General features: G+C 42.2%; 2 protein-coding genes across 4 annotated transcripts in view; both read right to left on the bottom strand.

Annotated features, from left to right (window-relative positions):
* Positions 1-5,277: 5,277 nt before the first annotated feature.
* On the bottom strand, positions 5,278-11,248 carry LOC138750475 (uncharacterized). The gene is made up of 2 exons (XM_069912543.1): positions 5,982-11,248; positions 5,278-5,876 (listed from the first exon to the last, which is right to left on the bottom strand). Exons 1-2 carry the CDS (start codon positions 6,327-6,329, stop codon positions 5,460-5,462), a joined length of 765 nt encoding a protein of 254 aa, XP_069768644.1. The 5' UTR covers positions 6,330-11,248; the 3' UTR covers positions 5,278-5,459.
* Positions 11,249-13,127: 1,879 nt separating this feature from the next.
* LOC138750481 (microtubule-actin cross-linking factor 1-like) overlaps positions 13,128-21,734 on the bottom strand; it is a 96,169-nt gene continuing 87,562 nt past the window's right edge. For all 3 annotated transcript variants that reach the window (XM_069912548.1, XM_069912546.1, XM_069912547.1), the window contains one exon: positions 13,128-19,952. In XM_069912548.1, the coding sequence (XP_069768649.1) occupies positions 19,945-19,952 (8 nt within the window). In that variant the 3' untranslated portion in view covers positions 13,128-19,944. The remainder of the gene's footprint in view (positions 19,953-21,734) is intronic.

Here is a 21,734-nt window from a genome sequence, read left to right as displayed (position 1 = left end):
AATCAAAAACACAAATCTGACCCACTAAATCCATATTTTGTCATGTTTTCAGGAGTTCAATATAACTGATGCAGAAAGTTATAACTAACTAAACTATATCGTACATTAATTAATTTCATAACACTAACCAAACACATGTAAGACCACTCATCCACAGAAATAGGAACACATAAATCCTTCTCCCATTTATCCTTTATTTTAAATATATCTACCTTTTTCATCTTTTCTTGTAATAACATATCATTTCGGAAACAAATCCCTTCTTTCCCCTTATCAACAATTAATCTCTCAAATTTCATTTGACCAGGTTATACTAAAATTTCTACCAAAGCATTCTAATAATAAATCTTGTACTTGATAGTAAGCAAATAAAGTATTTTGTGATATTCCAAATTTCTCTCTGTCTATTAAACCAAAGAAGTGAATCTACTTCAAAACAGTCCTCCAATAATATCACTTCTTTTGATTCCCAATCTTTCAAATAAGAATTATTCATAGAAAATGAAATTGTCTGATTCTGATATAATGGTGTCTTAGCTGAAATCTTACCTTTCGATCCTATAAACTGATTCCATTTATACCATTCTCCTATCAAATGTTTCAATACTGTCAGTTGATACTACTGCAAAAGCAGAGGATTCCATTTATATATAAAATAATGTATTGTTCTTTCTTGTATTTGATCCATCTCCACATTCACCCACATCGGAGGTTGGTCAATATCAAACAATCTATTCATAAACTTTAATTGTGCTACTTGATAATAATTTTGAAAATGTGGAATTGATGACCTCCCAAAACATACCTCCATGTCAACTTTTGCATAGAGACTCTAGACAACTTACCTTTCCATAGAAAGAAACAATCTGCTTTATTTAATTCCTGAAAGAACTTTCCCGGTATAACACTCAGAATAGATTGAAACAAATACTGAATGCGTGGATATATACTCATTTTAATACAATTTACCCGTGTTAACAGTGACTCCTTCCATCTATTTAAATCAAACTTAATCTTATTTAATAATGGTACATAATTTAAGCTGTATAAATTTTGATACTCTTTATCCATTATTATGCCCAAATAATTTTATTTGACCATTTAAACTTCATAAGTTGTTTACAATCTGAATAATCTCCATCTGATATTAGTAATATCTCACTTTACTTTATAGCCTGACATTACCCCGTATCTTTTCAACAAATTTTGTAATGGTTCGAAAGAATTCTTAGGTTGAGACAAATATATCAACACATCATCTGCAAACAGATTAATTTTATACTCTTGCCCACCAATTGTAATTCCCTTAATATTCATTTCTTGCCTAATTGCTTGGTTCTATAACTAATGCAAATAAGGCTAGTGACAGCGGACGACCCTGTCTAGTGGATCTAAACAAATTGAATGCCTGCAAAATCTGTCCATTTGTCACCACCCGAGCAGGAGTATTAGTATATAATGCCTTAACCCAACTGGTAAAGAGTGGTCCAAATTTATATTTTTCTAACACCTTAAATAAAAATTCCACTCCACACTGTGGAAAGCCGTTTCCACGTCTAGCGCTAATATCATTGTCTGGTTGAGTTGTCTTGAAGCATTAATTATTGTAATTAATTTAGTAATATTATCAGCTGAATACCTGTCCTTGATAAATCCTGCTTGATCCACATGTACTAATTGCGGTAAAAGGTTAGCCAATCTGTTTGCTAAAACCTTTGCTACAATTTTGTAATCTACATTCAATATTATTATTTATTAATATTAGTCTGTATGACACAACTTTTAATGGATCTCTGTCTTTCTTTGGGATGAGTGTTATTAATGCCCTTGAAAACGATTCTGGAAATAAACCTGTATCAGTGGCGAGCTTCAGTACATCAGAATATTCCGGAAATAACAAATCATACAAATTTCTCTAAAATTCCAATGTAAATCCATCTTCTCCAGGTGATTTTCCACTTGGCATAGATTGTAACGCCTCCTTAAGTTCCAAATCAGTAAATGAACCATCTAAAGTCTTAATATCCTCTTCCTCTAATAAAGGTAAATTTAAATTCGACAAAAAACAATCAATCTGCTCCATATCCGAATTCCCTTCAGATAAAGTCCCGATAAAATGTACAAAATTCATCATTAATATCCTGTGGTTTATGTTATCTCTGAATTTCTCCTAACTGCATTCTAGGCACTTGTTCAGTTTCCAATTGCTAAGTTAAAACCGTATGTGCTCTGTCCCTCAACTCATAGTAGAGCTGTTTCCATCATTGAATTATTTTTTCACAATTGTATTATAACAAAGCTTCAATTTGGACAACTGTATTTTATTATCCTCAGTTGAATTTTTCTGAAATGTCTTCTCTAATGTTGCAATTTCTTTCTCTAAGTCCTGAATTTCTGCTATATATTGTTTCTTCACTTTTGCTGTGTAAGTAATAGTTTGACCTCGTAAATATCTTTTTTAAAGTATCCCATAACATAAAATTACTTTGAACTGATCCCTTATTCGTTTCTAAAAAAACCTAATCTGATCTCTTACAAGCGTAATAATTTCAGGTTTTTTTTAACAACATTTCATTAAATCACCAACAATAACAGGTTTCCACCATCTCTGCGATACTACTTGAAATTAACAATAATGAGTGATCTGACAGAATCCTACTCTTATACTCAGCCTGTCTGATTCGACCCTGCAAATGGGCTGATACCAAAAAAAACTATTCTTGAAACCGAATCATGACGTGCAGAATAAAAGGAAAAATCCTTTTCGGTCGGATTCCTCTGTTCCCATATTTCCACTAAATTTAAATCCCCCATCAACTCAGTTATTCTTTTCGCCATTTTGTTTTTTTTTCACAATTTTTCGAGATTTAATCAACAACGGATCCAAACAACAATTAAAATCTCCTCCAACCATAATATTCTCATTGATTGATTCAAATATAAAAATGCATCAGGAACAAAGTGAACATCATCTTCATTCAGTCCGTACAAATTCATCCAAGTCCAAGCCTCTGAAAATAGTTTCCAATTAACCTTCAAAACCCTCTCTACATGAGCAGAAAAAGATTCTAAAAAGGCACCTTTTTATGTATCTCCCGATAGTTTTTACCTGGCCCACCAGGAGTCACTGTTTTCACTTTTGTACATGGTTTTTCATTGTTTGAGAAGATTTTATAATTTGCAATGTTTTCCCGGGAATTTTAACAGCTCTTGGCTAATATTGTGAACTCCGAGTTGCGCACATATTGAAATATGAAAATAAAGTATCTATTTTGAGGAACAGAAGGAAAGGACACTGCTGGTGACACATCTCAGAGAGCAAAGGTGCAGGAAGGGGGAACATTGCAGAGTGCGTCGAAAGAACCAAACACTTGTTGATCCAAACCAAGACTTTTATTAACTAAAAGACTGGAGCATATCATAAGTGGGTCGACCAGTCCAGAATGACCTGGTCTGGCTAGGAGAAATCCTTTAAGACCTGCCAGTAGGTGTGGCTACACTCTCAGCCAATCACAGTCATCCTACAGTACACTCTGGACAGATACACATTGGTGTTAGAATCTGTACTATCAGGGGGAACGACCAGAAGGCAATTGCTGTGTTATGTGGCTTTCTGCAGGTGTGCAGAAATGCTGGGAAACAATTCTGGGGGCCATCTCTTTTTCTTCACCCGTTACAGAGCAGCAGGTAGCTGGGAGAAAACAGCAAGGCTGCAGAGAGACAGATAGATTAGGAGAATGGAAAAAGAAGAGGCCAGTGAATTCCAAAGTAGGAAAATGTCTGGTCATGAACTTTGGGAGAAGGAATAAAAGGGCAGATTATTATTGCATAGGGTGAACATTCAAAATTCTGGGGGAGATGGACCTTGGCATCGCCGTGCAGGATGCCCCATAGGTTAACTTCCATGTTGGTGGTCAATCAGCTGATTGGAATGTTGGTATTCATATCGCAAAGAATAGGATATAAGAGCAGGGATGTGATGTTGAGGCTTAAGAAGGCACTGGCGAGGCTGCACCTGCAGTAGCGGAGAGAGTTTTGGGCTCCTTATTGAAGAAAGGATGTGCTGGCATTGCAGAAGATTCACAAGAATGATTCCTGGAATGAAGGGATTAATATATGAGGAAGGTTTGATGGATCTTGGACTATACTCCTTGGTGTTCAGAAGAATGATGAGTGGTAGGGGTCCTAAGAAGCACTTCGAATGTTGAGAAGCCTGGATACAGTAGATGTGGTAAAATTATCTCCCATGTTAGAGGAGTCAAGGACGAGAGAGCACAACTTCAGGGTTGAAGGATTCCCACTAAAAACAGAGGTGCAGAGGGATTTCTTGACACACAGACTGCAGAACCTCTTGAATTTTTTAACTGGTGGCTGCAGTGACCAAATCATTGGGTGCATTTAATGCACTTCAACTCTGTCTGCTGCAACAGGGTGGATCTCCCAGTGGCCACCCATTTCAATGCTTACATGGCTGACCGTGGACTCAAGCACATTTTGATTCTGATGAAAACAATTCATTAAATCAGTAAAAGTTCAACCACAGCAACTGCTGGAATATAAGTTATACAAAACTGCTGGAAAATGCAGGTCAGGAAGCAGAGAAACCAAGAACTGGAGAAGTAAGAAAACAAGTGTATTTGAATTGACAGGCTGGAGAAAACACAGAATAGGTGTTGGGAAATTTGCAAAGAAAGTCCTGGCCAAATAATGTAAGAAGCAGCCAAGTGGAACCACAAGATGCCCCTGTTATGCAATTTTCCCAGGTGGCACATTTTTGTGGCCTTGTCTTGAGATGTGCATCTATATGTGGTGCTTAAAAACCCACCGTTAAGCTGGAGGAGCTCAGCCCGGATTTTCAGTGTCCATAGGAGATCAAGATATATTCCCAACATTTCAGTCCTGAGCCCTTCTTCAAGGAATGAGCCAGATACAGGAACTCTTAGAAAAGGCACTTTCAGGTGGCCAAATGCCCCACTTGTAAAGCCGCATATAATGGCAATATGGGCTGCCGGAAGGCCACCTGAATGCGCAGGATGCGCCTGCCAAATGAACTTGGTAACCCTCCTCCGAGAGGGATAATCGGCACAACACAGAAATGCTGTGGTGCCGGGTGGAGGTGTTTGTTGTGTTTACCATTTTTGTTTTTGTTCTGCGGTGTTCAAGTGTGGAGTGTATTTGCAATGTGATTTGTCCGTTCCATGGTTTACATCTAGTTTAAACATAATGTGAAATGTTTACATTGCTATGTCGAACTCAGATATTTATGAAGCAATAAGATTTCTCAAAAAATGTTTTTTATTACATTTTTGACAAGCACACAAGTCTCATTTATATGCAACCATTACTTCACGAGAACACATAACATGCCAGGCAGTAGGCTCATGTTGTCGCATTGGGTGGGGAGGGTGGAGGGGGGAACAAGTTGTGGAAATTAGGAGCTAGGTGGCACGGTCATACCCTTACAGGATGGACAAAATGGCAGAATGGATGGCCTGGTGCCCATGGGCCTGCTGATTGTGACAATCTGTGCTAATGGGTGCAGGACCATCTGCTTCAACCAACGTCCACTCTGACAGAAAGTCTTCCTTGTTAATCTCACATATATTGTGCAGGACACAGCGAGCAAACACAACACCTGGGACTAAGGTGGTAGAGATATCCAGACGGTTGGACAGGCACCACCGGCAGCCATTTAGACGGCAATATGCATGTTCCACCACTATCCTTGCAGAATTAAGGGCCTTGTTAAATCTTTGCTGATCCAGATCCAGTCCTTGGTGCTGTGTGAACCCCTTCATCAGCCAATTTCGTAGTGGATATGCCAGATGACCCACAAGATGCGCTGGAACCTCCACTCCATTAACATCCTTGGACACCTGCAGGCACAACAATGGAGAATGTTGTTAATTCATACACATGACCGTTGACACAATAAGCATACATAAGATTAACACATGGAGCTTTGTAGGGTGAACACTCACGTCAGGTGGGAAGTGGTATCCGCCCTGGTCCTCTTCCTTTCTATACAGAGGAGAGTTGGTAAGCACTCGGGCATCATGGGTACTGCCCGGCCAACAAACACATCTGAGAAGCTGTAACGTGAATGGAAAGCACAGTGAAGTGATAGACATTGAGATGTGATGTGATAAAGACCAATAAAGGCTTAGCTCACCAGAATCTGTGGTCGACCACCGCTTGCAGAACCATTGAATGCCAGCCTTTGCGATTGTAGTAGGCTGCAGCATGCAAGCTGGGGGCAATAATGGGAATATGTGATCCATCAATGGCACCGGCACACATTGGGTATCCCCTTTGCACCAAGCTGTCATTGGTCTCCTGGAGACGTGTTCCAATGGGCAGGGACATGAGACGTTTACCGAGGAACTTCGTCAAGGCGGCCGTCACCACCTGCACCACCATGCACACGGTGCTGATGCCTATTCCAAAGATGGGACTGATGGATCGATACTCACAAGGGGTGGCATACCAGCGCAGAGCCACAGCTAATCGAAATCCCGGCTCCATGGTTGCTGCGCCTGGTCTATGCGGCTTCAGGTGAGGTTCTTAGAGTTCCAGCACGAAGTGAAAGGTGCCATGCGACATACGAAAGTGTTTCCTCCATTCAGCAACATCAAATTTGGTGTGGTCATTTCTCCAGAACTCAGTGCCCTGGGATCAGTTCAACCTCCAGAGAGACCCATGTGTCACTGACAAGCATCATTCACCTTCGTCTGTGAACAATGGTGGGCGAAACCTCTGAGCAGAAACAATTTCAAGCTGGCACTGGAAGGTGTTGTTAAGGTTACTGAACGCTTACTGTAGCTTTTGACAATTCACATCTGATAGGTAATAGACTCAATCAGCTGTGTTTGGGCGGGAAACCAATATATGAATGGGCTGCCTTTTGGAGGTTGGGACCCTGTTGGGAAGAATTGATCATTGAACCCTGTCTGGAAGATTTGCTGGCCTAAAGACTTGTATTTTCTCACCCACTCTGGAAGCCTGTGAGTGAGTAAAACCTACACTGGTTGTATTTTCATCGGAATTTATAGCTATCCTATAAATACAAACTTCTCCATGTCCGCCACAAGAGTGGGGATCTCCCAGTGGCCACCTGCTTCAATTCCCCATCCCATTCTCTTGCTGACAGCCTGTTCATGGTCTTGTCGTGACTGCAAAAGGTGGTGCTACTGAAATGAAGCACCTCCACACAGCATGAAGTGAACCAATAACTGCCTTTATATGAACCTCTCGTGCTGCTTTTAGGGGACGACCTCATTCCTCTCTGGGGTGCGCTGGTCTAGGGGAGTGATGTCGGTGCGTTGCGGAGCTGCTGCAACCAGGATGTGGCGACATCTCCCAGGCAACATGTGTCACCAAATGCATGCTTCTCATGAGAAGGGAAGGGGGGCCTATGCCATCTTGTACCAACTGACTGGGACAGCGATTCGGCCCGCCTGACCACATGGTCGCTCGGCCTGCTATGAAAAACCTCATCCCTATCACATCCAATTAACACCTTTTGTTGGGCTGGATTTGTCCCCTAACCAGAATTCTGAGCCTTTCTGAGATTTCCTGCTTCTGGGTTATTCTGTTTATTCCTTGAAGAAGGGCTCAGGCTTGAATGCTGGAAAGAATAGCTGAGTTCCTTCAGCATGTCAGTGTGTTTGTAATTATAATCACAGCGTCTGCAGACTTCTGTGTTTCACTCATCTTTATTTGTAATACAAAGAACTGATGTTGGCAGTGGTGGTGGGGAGAGAGTGGGGGGTGGGGAACCATCTGATGGCATCCTCATTAGTACCTGGACCTACCACTTTGTGTCAGCCTATCCCAACAACTGGGAGCTACAACCCTGCGACAGTTCCCATAGAATTAGAGGACTAACAGTAGATCTGTGTGGAAAGAACAACCTTAGCTGCTTCTTGCCCTTTCGTGTAAGACTTTATTCGTAATAAATGATCGACCACAAAAAACCCTGTTCCAAGTCTCTTTCAGCCCTTAGTATCATGTCCATACATTCCCATCATTGAACATTTTACATGCGCTCTCTGTTTGCACTCGGATGGTGAGTGGGAGCAGTTCCTTTGGTGCTTCAACCTTCTCCCGACCCCTGCACAGAAGCTGTTCTTCATCCTGCTGATGCTAGTTCTGACCCTCCTTTCTCTTCCTTGATGGGAGCAGCTGAGAGATGCTGTGGGCAGGGTCAAAGGGCTTCTCCAGGATTTGGCATGGCCTCTTCAGACAAGGATCCTGCTAGATCACACTGATGGGGAAGAGGGAGACTCCAGTGATCCTCTCTGTTGCTCTGAGGGTCCTGTGGATTGACTCCAATCCATTTCTCTGCAAGGACCCTCTCATCCAGTTTAGTTTGTACTTGTGTGGTGTTTCAAGGTCCCTCGGCCTGACGGAGATTGCCGATTCTATCGCATCTGCTGATTCCAAACGACCTTAGTTCCTCCGTCCTGTCGGGTCAGTCCGATTTAATGTTTCTCATCTTTTGTTTGATTTTTTAAGATTGTGTAGTGGATGTGTGTGGGGTATAAGTGCATGGGTGCTTGTGGGTGGGTATATGTGTGAGCGTGTGTAAGAAGGGGTGTGAGGGAAAGTGTGTGTGTGTGTGTGTGTGTGTGTGTGTGTGTGTGTGTGTGAGGGAGTGGGAGTGTCTGTTGGCATTTGGGTGTGTGTGGTAGTGTGTGTGTGCGTGCATGTATGTGGGGGTTTTATTTACAGTGAAAAAGTATATACAGAATATTTACAATATATACAGAATATATACAGAAGAGTGAACAAATATATACAAATATATCAACGATCAAATATATACAGAACATATGTACAAAGCACAACATCGACGTCAAATGAAAAGAACTCGACAAAATTATCTCACTTATCGAACACGTCCCTGATATAAAAGCACATCTACCAATTTGCCCCGAAATAGTTGGGGTTGTGTGTGGGATTTGGGATGTGTGTGTGGAGTTGTGTGGAATTGGGTGTGTGTTTGTGGACTGCATGTTCGGGTATTGGGGTGTTGGATGGAACGTGTGAGTGGATGTGTGTGGTGTGTGTGGGTGAGATTGTGCGGTGGATGTGTGTGGGTTATATGTGCATGGTTGCTTGTGGGTGGGAATGTGTGTGGGCGTGTGTAAGAAGGGGTGTGGGGGAGGGTGTGTGTGTGAGGGTGTGTGTGCAGATATGTGGGGCTTTTGTTTACAGTGAAAAAGTATATACAGAATATATACAATATATACAGAATATATACAGAACAGTGAACAAATATATACAAATATATCAACGATCAAATATATACAGAACATTTGCACAAAGCACAACATCGACGTCAAATGGAAGGAACTCGACAAAATTAACTCACTTATGGAACACGTCCCTGATAGAAAAGCACATCTTCCAATTTGCCCCAAAATCATTGGGATGTGTGTCTGGAGTTTTGTGGGATTGGGGTGTGTGTTTGGGGTCTGCATGTGGGGTTATGGAGGGAATGGGTGAGGGGTTGTGTGTGGGGTGTGTGGGTAGGATTGTGTGGTGGATATGTGTGGAGTGTATGTGCTTGGGTCCTTTTGGGTAGGTATGTGTGTGGGCGTGTGTAAGAAGGGGTGTGAGGGAGGTTGTGTGTATGTATGTGTGCGTGTGGGAGGGTGTGGGAGTGGGTATGTGTGCGTGTGTGCATTTCCTTCTTTCCATTTTCCATAAGTGAACAAATATATGCAGACATTTGTACAAAGCACAACATCGACGTCAAATGGAAGGAACTCGACAAAATTATCTCACTGATAGAACATGTCGCTGATATAAAAGAACATCTTCCAATTTGCCCCGAAATAATTGGGGGGACCTATCCTGAACGATTTTCAGAACCTTTCATTCTAAATCCCGACTTCCAGACCCATATTATATTCGTCTAGGAACAAAGTCTACTTTAAATACAAGAATCTGGTTCAGAGACGGGATTAAGGGGAGAGGGAGAAAAGAGATTCTATTGGAGTGTGGATGTGTGTGTGTGTGGGGTCACTGTGGGAGTTGGGGGGGGTGGATGTGTAGGGAGTGCGGTGTGTGGGGGTGGGTGTGTGTAAGGTGTGTTAATGTGGTGTGTGTGTGTGAGGGATGGGTGTGTGTGGGAAGTGTGTGTAGATGTGTGTTTGTGAGAATATGTGTAGGGGGCAGTGTGGGGGTGTCTGAGTGTGTGGATGTGTGGGTGGGGGGTGAGAGTGTGTGGGATGGGTGGAGAGATGGTGTGGAGGGGTGTGTGTTGTGGGGCATGTGTGAGGGTGTGTGTATGAGGGGTGTGGGTGTGGGTTATGTGTGGTGTGTGTTTGTGAGGGATGTGTGTTTGTGGAGGGTGGATGTGTAGGGAGTGGGGTATGTGGGGGGTGGGTGTGTGTATAGTGTGTTAGTGTGGGGTGTGTGTGTGTGAGTGATGGGTGCGAGAGGGGTGTGTGTGGGAAATGTGTGTAGATGAGTGTTTGTGAAGATAAGTGTAGGGGCTGTGTGGGGGTGTCTGAGTGTGTGGGTGGGGGGTGAGAGTGTGTGTGAGATGGGTGGGTGGGTGTTGTGGAGGGGTGTGTGTTGTGGGGTATGTGTGTGGCAGTGTGTTTGGGTTATGTGTGGTGTGTGTTTGTGAGGGATGTGTGTTTGTGGGGAGTGGGTGTGTGGGGAGTGGGGTGTGTGGGGGTGGGTGTGTGTATGGTGTGTTAATGTGGTGTGTGTGTGAGGGATGGGTGTGTGTGGGAAGTGTGTGTAGATGTGTGTTTGTGAGAATATGTGTAGGGGGCAGTGTGGGGGTGTCTGAGTGTGTGGATGTGTGGGTGGGGGGGTGAGAGCGTGTGGGATGGGTGGAGAGATCGTGTGGAGGGGTGTGTGTTGTGGGGCATGTGTGAGGGTGTGTGTATGAGGGGTGTGGGTGTGGGTTATGTGTGGTGTGTGTGAGGGGTGTGTGTGTGGTTGTGAGGGGTGTGAGTTTGTGGGGGATGGGTGTATGGGGAGTGTGTGAGGGGTGTGGGTTTGGGGTGTGTGTGGGGGTGTGTATGTGTGAGTGGGTGTGTGTGGCAGGGTGAGTGTGTGTGTCAGTGTCTGTGTGGGGCACCAACGTATATAGGACATGGCAAGCATTGCATGCGCCCCCACCCTGCTTGTCAGCGCTACTTCCATCCCCATACTTGTCAATGATGACGTCATCTTGCACCCCTTGACACATCAGCGATGGCACCAACCTCCCTCCCTCCATCAGCGATGGCACCAACCTCCCTCCCTCCATCAGCGATGGCACCACCCCCCTCCTTCCATCAGCGATGGCACCAACCTCCCTCCCTCCATCAGCGATGGCACCAACCTCCCTCCCTCCATCAGCGATGGCACCACCCCCCCTCCTTCCATCAGCGATGGCACCAACCTCCCTCCCTCCATCAGCGATGGCACCACCCCCCTCCCTCCATCAGCGATGGCACCAACCTCCCTCCCTCCATCAGCGATGGCACCAACCCCCCTCCCTCCATCAGCGATGTCACCAATCCACCTCCCTCCATCAGCGACAGCACCAACCCCCCTCCCTCCATCAGCGAAGGCACCACCCCCCTCCCTCCATCAGCAACAGCACCAACCCCCCTCCCTCCATCAGCGACAGCACCAACCCCCCTCCCTCCATCAGCGACGGCACCACTCCCTCCCTCCATCAGCGATGGCACCAATGCCCTCACCCACACCTCCCCATGGGTCAGCGACTGCACCAATGCCCTCACTTCCACCATGGGCGCTATTTTGGGGTTTGTGTGTGTGGGGAATTTGGGTAAGTCTCTGATGTTTGGGGATGTGAGTATGGTGTGTATGTGTGGTGGGTTAGTGTGTGTTGTGGGTTAGAGTGTGGGGTGGATTTGAGTGTGGGGGTTGTTTGTGTTTGTGTGGTGTTTTTGTGTGTGAGTTTGTGTGTGTTAGGGGTTTTGTGCTTGTGTGGTGTTTATGAGTGGGGTTTGTGTGTGTGTGGGATTTGAATATAGAGAGTGTGTGTGGGTATGGGATGTGTGGCTTGTGTGGGGTTTGCATATGGAGGGTTGGTGTGTGTGTGTGTGTGTGTGTGTGTGTGTGTGTGTGATATACGTGGAGGGAATGTGTGTGTGTCTGTGTGTGAGCGCATGAGTGTGGGGGAAATATGTGTGGGGTGGTGTGGGTGGGTGGATTTGCGGGTTTGTGTGTGAGGGGGTTGTATGAGGGAGTGTGTGTGTGGGCGTATTTATGGCTTGTGTGTGTGTGTAGGGGTATGTGGTTCGGGATGTGTGTGTAGGGCCATGTGAGTGGGAGTGCATGTGTGAGGGACTTGTGTGGGAAGGTGTTTGTGCAGGGTCGCATTAGTGCGTGTGCATGGTGGGATTTGTCTGGCAATGTTTGTGTCAAGGGTGTGAAGGGTGTGTGTGTGGAGAAATAAGTGTGGCAGTGCATGCGAGGGAGAGAGTGTGTAGGGGGAATGATTGGGAATGGGTTTGTGCGTGGGTTGTGTGTGCAGGGGTGTGAATGCGGTGGTGAATATGGAGGGGCGTCCATGTGCTGGGTGTGTATGTGGGGTATGTGTTTGGGGGATGGGTGGAGGTCTATGAATCGGTGTGTGTGTGGTTTGTGTTGGGTGTGTGTGGGACGGGTATGTTATTGTTTTTGTGGGGAAGTCTAGGGTTATGATTGTGTGGGGTGTGTATGTGGGGAGTGAGTGGGGGATGTCCATTGGGGCCATGTTTTTTGGGGCAGATGTGTAGGGTTGTATTGTGTGAGTGTGCGTGTATGTGTGTGTGTAGGTGGGTGTTGATTTTGTGTTGGTTGTGTGTGGGAGGTGGTCAAGTGTGAAGGTGTGTGTGTTTGGGTGTGTGTGTGAGAGGTATATGGGGTGTGGGTGGGTGTGTGTGGGGGGGACTGTGTGTGTGAAAGGATGTGTGTACGGGTATGTGTGTGGGAGGTTTATCTGTCCAGGGGTTGTATCGGGTGAGTGTGAGTGTGCGTTTATGTGTGGGATGTGTGGCTGGGAGTTGATTTTGTGAGTTGTGTGTGGGAGGTGGTCATGTGTGAAAGTGTGTGTGAGGGGTGTATGTGGGCGGTGTTTCTGGGTTGTGCGTCGGGGTATATGTGTAGGTGTGGTGTGTGGGAAGGGGATTGTGGGTGCATTGGGTGTTTGTGGAGTGAGGGTGTGGAAGGTGTGTATGAGTGTCGAAGGGTGTTTGTGTATATCTGTCAGAGGTTGTGTGTGGGGGAGTATGTGTATGGGGGATATGTGTGTGTGTGTGCACAGAGTGTATGTGTGGGAGTTTGTGAGCGTGAGGGTGTGTTCCTGGGATGTGTATGTGTGTGTGGGGTGTGCATGTGGGAGGTGTGTGATTGTGGGGGGTGTGAGTCGGGGCTTGTATGTGTGGAATGTGTGTCTGGGGATGTGTGTTGGGGGTTGTGTGTAGGGTGTGTGTGTGGGAGGTGTGTGATTGTTGGGGTATGTGTCTGGGGTATGTGTCTCGAGTGTGTTGCAGTTTTTTCAGGGGGGGGTCTAGTGTTTTTTATTGTTGGTTGAGGGTTTTTGTTTAAGTTAATTGTGAAAGATTGGGTGCCATTGTGTAAGTTGTAATAAGTAATTTAAGTTTTACAATTGTTAATGTTAAGGGTTTAAATCACCCAATAAAAAGGCAATGTGTGATAGATTATATTAAGAAGCTAAAAGTAGGGATCGTGGCAAGATAGCGTAGAGTCTAGACATGTAATCTCGACCTCTCTGGCCAGATTTTTAAATACCTGTTTTTTAACCCTTTGTTTTCAAGTTTAAACTTTTTAAATTTTAGTTTAAAGTATCAAGCAATTATTATGGCCACTAATGGTAAAAAGATTAAACCTCAAGTTCATAAGAATATACATTTTCGAAGTGCTGAGGATCTGGGGACTAGACGACCTGAAACAGCCCCTGGCTCAATTTCTTCATTGCCTAGACCCCAAAGATTTCCTGTGCGGGCTGAAAAAAAATCTATTGCTACCAAATGAAGGATGGCGCTGGAATTACCCATTCCCCGGAAGAAGGTGCGTGTTCCCAAGAAGTAGAAAGCCTTTTGATTTCAATGGAGGGAGCACACAGGAAAATGTCTCCATTGTTGGAAATGCATCAGGTCGACGTCGATTCAATCCAGTTAAAGAAGTTTTGTGACATAAAGGTTATAAGTCTACTTTTCGTTACCCTGCAGTGTTGAAGGTGTTTTACGGAGTCTATCAATTTTGGTTTTTTGAAACTGATTGTGAAGCAATGATTTTTGCTGACTCATGGCCAGATATAAGAGGACAAAGACATAGTCCAGCATTATCTCCTAAAGAAAACTTTGGTAGCTCTGGAAAAGGAAGAAATGGCAAAAATGGGAAAAAAACAGGAATGGAAAGAGTCCAACTTCTGAAATGGGATTTTCAAGATTGGAGTCTTTTGGGTTAAAAGAATTTTCTTATTCTATTTTTTCTTTTGTTCTTATAATATTTTGATGTTACTGACTGTTTGGCTGGGCAAGGAGAGATTTGGACTTTCTTTACTAGTCATCAGCCACTGGTGGGTGACCCAGGGATTACTACCTTTTGGTAGTTTTTTTTGGGGGGGGGGTTTTCTTTTTTTTTCCTTTTTCTTTATTTTTAATTTTTTTTTATTTTTAATTTTTTTTTAGTTTTTAATTTGTGATTTTTTTATTGGAGGGCCTATATACATTAATTTGAGTTTTTATATAAAGATATTATTGGTATTTAGTAATAATAGTAGATATGTCAAAGTTGAGGTTTGCTACTTTTAATGTTCGAGGATTAAATAGTTAGGTTAAACGTAAGCGGGTCTTGGCATATATTAAGAAAATGAAAATTGATATTGCTTTTTTACAAGAAACACATTTGAATGTGAAGGAAAGCGTGAAATTAAAAAGGAACTGGGTTGGGCATGTATATTCTTCTTCATTTAATTCTAAGGCTAAAGATGTAGCTATTTTGATACGTAAAAATGTATCTTTTGAATTACAATCAAAGGAGAAAAAGGCAGAAAAAATAAAAATTTAAAGAAGCTAAAAGTAGATATTGTATTTTTGCAAAGGACTCATTTGACAGAAAAAGAACATTTGAAGTTGAAGAGAGATTGGTCAGGACATGTAATTTTTTCTTCATTAAACTCTAAAACTAGAGGCGTGGTGATATTAGTTAATAAAAAAAAACTTTTTGCTGTGGATTTTTTTTTGATAATGTTGGAAGAGTACTGATTGTTAATTGGAAGATTTTTTTCTGAAAGTTGGACTTTAATGTATGTTTATGCACCAAATGAAGATGATCAGACATTTTTTTCAGGGACATTTTTAAATTCGAATCAGGCATATGGGAATGTGTTAGTCGGAGTAGATTTTAACTGTTGTTTGGATCCCTTGTTGGACAAATCTCCAAAAATTGTTGAAAGAACTAAAATGGCAAAAAGACTGTTTAAGATGATGGAGGATTTAAATTTAGTGGAAATTTGGAGGAAATTAAATCCAACTGAGAAAGATTATTCACTTTATTCAGCTCGGCATAATTCTTTCTCTAGAATAAATGTATTTTTGATTTCTGTGCATTTACAAGTAGATTTAATTTTGCAGAATATAAAAGTAGGTTATTCTCATATCCTTCATTAAATGTTTAGGGACTGAATTAACTGAGACAGCTTAACGATGGAGGTTTAATGAAAAGTTATTGAAGAGACCAGATTTCATTTAGTAGATGAGAGATCAAATTATTTTTTATTTACAAATGAAAGAAAATTCAGTTCAAAGTAAATTTATTTTGTGGGATGCTTTAAAAGCATATTTGAGGGGACAAATTATTAGCTATACAACTAAGAGAGAAAAAAACTATTTATTCGTAAGTTTAAATTTGGAAAAGGAAATCGAAGGCTTGGAGAAAAAAATTTAAAAAAATTATACAGAGGATGAAAGGATAAATTTATCTAAAGTGAAATTACGTTATAATTTACAAACGTATAAATATGAGAAAATGATGTTGGAGTCTAAACAATGTTATTATCAATTGGGATAAAGAGTGCATATGGTTTGGCATGGCAACATAAAACTGAGCAAGTATCAAGGACAATTAATGCTATTAGGAAGAATGGAGAAATTACATAAATGAATACTGATGAATTTTTAAAATTTAATGAAAATTTATATATGTCAGAGGGTTATCAAAAAATGGATCAAATTGATTTTTTTTTATCTAGTTTAAATTTGCCAGTGTTGAATGAATTTGAGGTAAAGAATTTAGATATTTTATTTACTGAATTAGAATTGAGAGAAGCTTTGCAATCGATGCCTGATGGGAAATCTCCTGGAGAGGATGGATTTAAGGTGGTGTTTTATAAAAAATTTAATGATTTATTATTTCCATTATATAAAGATGTTTTGAAACAAGCAACTAAAATGGATGTATTTCCAGAATCTTTCTCAAAAGCATTGATTACAGTTATACCTAAAAAAAGAAAGAAACTCTTTAAAAAGTGTCACCTTACAGACCGATATCATTATTAAATGTTGATTATAGATTGGTGTCAAAAGTTTCAGATAATAGGTTAGTGAATTATTTGCCAAATTTTTTTACGTAACAATCAGGTAGGGTTTGTCAAAGACAATATAGTTAAATTGTCATCAGATAATATAGTTAAATTGATTTCATTAATTAATGCTAAAAACAACAAGATAATCAACCAACGGATATATCTTTGGATGCTGAGAAGGCATTTGATCGAGTTGAGTGGAAGTTTTTGTTTAAAGTATTGGAAAAGTTTAATTTTGTTCCATTTTTTAGGGGTTGGGTTAGGGCTTTATATGCAGAACTTACGACAAGGGTAATAACGAATGGTGAGATTTCAAAATCTTTTAATTTATCTTGTTCTACAAGACAGGGTTTTCCTCTTTCACCTGCTTTACTTGCTTTGGTGACAGAACCTTTACCTCAGGCTGTTTGACATGATTTTGGTGTTAGAGGACTTAAAGTGAGAGAAAATGAAAATAAAATTAGCTTATTTACACATGATGTTTTTGTATATTTAACTAATCCAAAAACTTCACTAAAATTATCACAGGACTTGTTGAATAAGTATGGTAAATTATCGGGATATGAGATTAATTGGGAAAAGAGTGAGGTTTTACCAATAGCAGAAGAAGATTTTATGGATTGTAGACAAATTACTAAATTTAGATGGTCAAATAAAATTAAATATTTAGGAATAGTTGTAAATAAAAATGATCATGAATTATTTATTTTGCATTATGTACCTTTATTAAATAAGGTTAAAATTGATTTAGATAAGTGGAAAGATTTACCACTGACCTTAATAGGAAGAGTGAATTGCATAAAGATGAACATTTATGCTCGAGTACAATACTTTTTTCAATCTATTCCTTGCATAGTTGGGTTATTCTTATGGAAAGGTAAATTATCGAGGGTTTCTTTCCAAAAATGGACTTGGCATTATAAATTGGGTGGTTTGCAATTACATTGTTTTTATAATTATTATGAGGTGGCACCGATGAAGTTTATTAATTGGTTATTTGATAATCAACAATCTCCTAGGTGGGCAAAGATAAAGATGGCTCAGATTTTGGAAAATAATATTAATCATTTCATTTATAAATGGAATCCTTTATTGTTACAAGAATTTAAATTATCCGTTTTTCGACATATAATGAATATTTGGTAAAATCGCAATTTAATTCTTGATTCTATCGGAATAGTTTCGATAAGATCACCATTATATCAGAATAAATTAATTCCCTTTTCATGATAGAATCCTTACTTAAAAGATTGGGAAATTAAAGGATTAGTGAATGTAATAGATTGTTTTGAAGCAGGGAGGTTTTGTTCATTTAAAAGGTTGCAGGAAAGATATGGTATTGCATCAAATTCTTTGTTTATTACCAACTTTGAGATTATTTAAAGAAGAATTATGGGAAGGAAATAAATTTACCAGGTCAAAAGAAATTTGAATTATTAATTGCAGATAAAGGTGAAAAATGCTTTATTTCTGATATGTATAGGTTGTTGCAGGAGAAAATGGAAAAAGACAAATGGGAAAGAATTAAATATTATTTTGACATGGGAGGAATGGTCAAAACTGTGTGTTGACGGTGTTACCAAGTTAATTAATGTGAGGTATACTATGGTCAATTAGAATTTTTTGCATCAATTATATTCAACCCCTGAGAAATTGAAGAGATATGGATTCAGTTTAACAGATTTCTGTTTTAGATGTAGAGAGCAGAAAGTTACTTTTGTACATTCAGTTTGGTCGTGAAAGAAAATTAAGCATTTTTGGGAGGAAATTATAAAATTTTTGAGGGATTTGTTTCAAAGGGATATTTAATGGATCCAAAAATATGTTTGTTGGGTTATGTTAATGTTCCATTTGTTGATTCAAAATGCCTAAACCATATTTGGCTTTGTTAAGATTTGGGTTAGCAGTAGCGAGAAAATATATAGCTGTCACATGGAAGAATATAAACTTGCAAAGATGGCATAACGGATTGCACTCTTGTCTATATTTAGAAAAATTAACATATAATGTAAGTAATTATTCTTTTTTATTTATATGTGGTGTTTATATTTGAAACACATGGCTATAGAAATTAAATCAATGTTGTAATGTTGGCAGACCAATCAGGGAATATTTGATACATTTCTCTAAGGTTTTGGGGGAGGAGAGGTTGTTTTTTTTTTCTTTATTTTGGTTATTTTTTTCTTTTTTTGGTTTTTATTGTATTAGTAAGGGGGAGGGGATGTAGTTTACAGTTATTTTATGTGTATTTGATTTTCTTTATGTAATTTGAGAATATTAAATAAAATCTTTCAAAGAATCGAGTGTGTATGTGTGTGTGTGTGTGGGGCGTGTGCGTCAGGGTTTGTGTGTGTGGGGGTGTGGTAGGAACTGCCGCTGATCCCCGAGTCCTCCCCACTGCCGCCGCTGATCCCCGACCCCTCCCCACTGCTGCCTGACACATCGATTCCTCCAGACGCTCGAGATTCCAGCCGGCTTCTCTGAGCAGGGTGTCACGGTTGATGTAGTGGTTAGGGCAATGCCTTTACATGGCCAGTGGTCAGGACTGGACCTCAGTTTGAATTCTGCGCTGTCTGTCAGAAAGTTCTCCTCCTCGTTGCTATCAAGTGGCTTCTGTGTTCAATCTTGCCTTTGAAAGTTCTTCTGCATTCAGGACAGGTTGTTCCAGATGGCAGATCAGGCTTGGGTTGGTACGGCCTCTCCTCTCATCTTCTTCTATTTCTGCACATCTGCTGGCTTCAAAGGTTGCTGTTCCCTCTCAGATGATGGTTTGCCAGACCTTTCTGTCCATGGTTCATCCACCCTTTGACAGGTCTTGTTTTTCATCCTGCAGGGTGTCTAGCCACCCTCCTCACCAGGCAAGCCTGATGGGGGAGCCGGTTTAGTCGCCGACCACTCGACCATGCGACAGGTAGTACTGGGTTACATGGTACCAGTAGCACTCAGGCGAGTGACCTGACACAGATCCTTGTTTACTCTTCACTTCATGCAAAAAGGCTCCCAAGTACTCATGTTGACCATGACTGTGGCCAATATGCCTTTGTTGAAGAGCCTCAGGATCCGTACTTCCATTTCAGTTCATCTAATACTAGAAGGGGTGTCCTATAGTTGTTTCCTTGATGCAGAGTTAAAGGCTTTGGTGTGGGTGATGAATGACGTGTACAAAGGTTGGATCTGTTCACTACATTTTTTTGGAGTTGTCGAATTTTTAGGTGTTGGCAGAAATCTCCTTGAACTTTGTTGAGATCCTCCAGGACTGGATGTAGAAATACCTGAACATGTTGATTGTGTTTCCAAGTGTGGCTGCCTTATTGACAGTTGGTCCTGCTACCAGCTCGACTTCCAGCACAAGTTGTTGTCCTCCCTTCTGCGCTTCACGAATCTACAAGCAGTGGAAACAAAAGTCATTCAAGGGAAGAGATGAACAGAGTTGAGGAAGATCACGCGAAGACGACCAATGGTCTTCAGCTCAAAATCATCTTCACTTTTTCGTAAAGATTCAGAGACAATAGAAACCCATTAATCCCCTATCCCTCTATCCCTCCCCCTTCGTCGACAACTCTTCCTCCCTCTCCCTCCCTCTCCTTCCCCTCTAACTCTCACTCTCTACGAATATCCCTCCCCATCCTCAAAAACTCTCCTTTCCTCTCCCTCTCCTTTTCCCCTCACCCTCTCCCTCTATCACTCCCCTTTCCTCAACAACTCTCCCTCCCTCTACTTTCCTCTCCCTCTCCCCCTCACCCTCTCCCAAAATCCCTCCCCTCAAAAAATTTCCCTCCCTTTCCTCCTCTTTCCCCTCTCCCTCTCCTTCCCCTCTCCCTCTCCTCCTGCCCTCACTCTCTCCCTATATCCCTCCCATTCCTCAAAAACTCTCCTCTCCTTTCCTCTCCCTCTCCTTTCCCTCTCCTCCTCTTCCCCTCACCCTCAGCCTATATCGCTCCCCCTTCCTCACCAACTCTCCCTCTCTCCTTTCCTCTCCCTCTCCATCTCTTATCGCTCTCCTTCTCCTCTTACCCTCACACTCTTCCCTATATCCTTCCCCATTCCTCGACAAGTTTCCCTCCCTCTCCATCTCCTTCCTCTCTCCCTCTTTCTTCTCACCCTCCCACTATCCCTCCCCTTCCTCGACAACTCTCCCTCCCTCTCCCATTCCTTCCACTTTCCATCTTCTTCTCCTCCCCCACTCTCTCCCTATATCCCTCCCCCTTCCTCGATAACTCTCCCTCCCTCCCTCTCTTTCCCTTCCCCTCACAATCTCCCTATAACCCTCTGCCTTCCTTGACAACTATCCCTCATCCTCTTTCCCTTCTCCTTCTCCTTCCCCTCACCCTCTCCCTATATTCCTTACCCTTCCTCGACAACTCTCCCTCCCTCTTCTTTCCTCTTCCTCTCTTTCCCCTATCCATCGACTTCTCCTCTTCCACTTCCCCTATCCCTTCCCTTCTTTGACAACTCTCCCTGCCTCTCCCTCTCCTCTTCCCCTCTAACCCACCCCCTTCTTCGACAAGTCTACCTCCCACTCCATTCTTCTCTCTCTCCTTCCCCTCTCTTATGCCCCTCACCCTCTCCCTATATTCCTCCCCCTTCCTTTACAACTCTTCCTCCCTATCCTTTTCTCTCCCTCTCCTTCTCCACTTCCTCTCCTTCTCCTCAAACTCTCCCTGTATCCTTCCCCCCTTCCTCGACATTTCTTCCTCTCTCCTTCCCCTTTCCCTCTCCTCCTCTTCCACTCACCCTCTCTCCCTCTATCCCACCGCCTTCCTTGACAACTCTCCCTCCCTCTCCTTCCCCACTCTCTCTCTTTTTCCTCTTCCCTTCACCCTCTCACTATATCCCTCCCCCTTCCTCGACAACACTCCCTCCCTCTCTCTTCCTCTCCCTCTCCTTCCCCTCTCCCTCCTCTTCCCCTCTCCCTCCCCTGAGTGAGGTGCTGGATTTGGGAGGGGGGGAGGTCAAATGCAAGGGAAAGTCTACAATATATCCTTTCTAGCATTGATGGAGAGAAGGATTTTGAGCTGAACGCTCTCTGCACCCTGAAAGAGACAACATGGTGGAGAGGATGGTAAAAAAACATCCAGCCTGCTGGACTTCATGATTTGGGGAACTGAGTGTAAAAGTTGGTGAGTCAAGTTACAGCTGTATAAAATTTTGGTTCGCCGCATTT

This window comes from Narcine bancroftii, unplaced genomic scaffold (assembly GCF_036971445.1).
Source record: "Narcine bancroftii isolate sNarBan1 unplaced genomic scaffold, sNarBan1.hap1 Scaffold_153, whole genome shotgun sequence".
Classification (NCBI taxonomy): Eukaryota; Metazoa; Chordata; class Chondrichthyes; order Torpediniformes; family Narcinidae; genus Narcine; species Narcine bancroftii.
The sequence above is the reverse complement of the archived record's forward strand: the minus strand, read 5'-3'. Positions and strand labels throughout refer to the sequence as shown.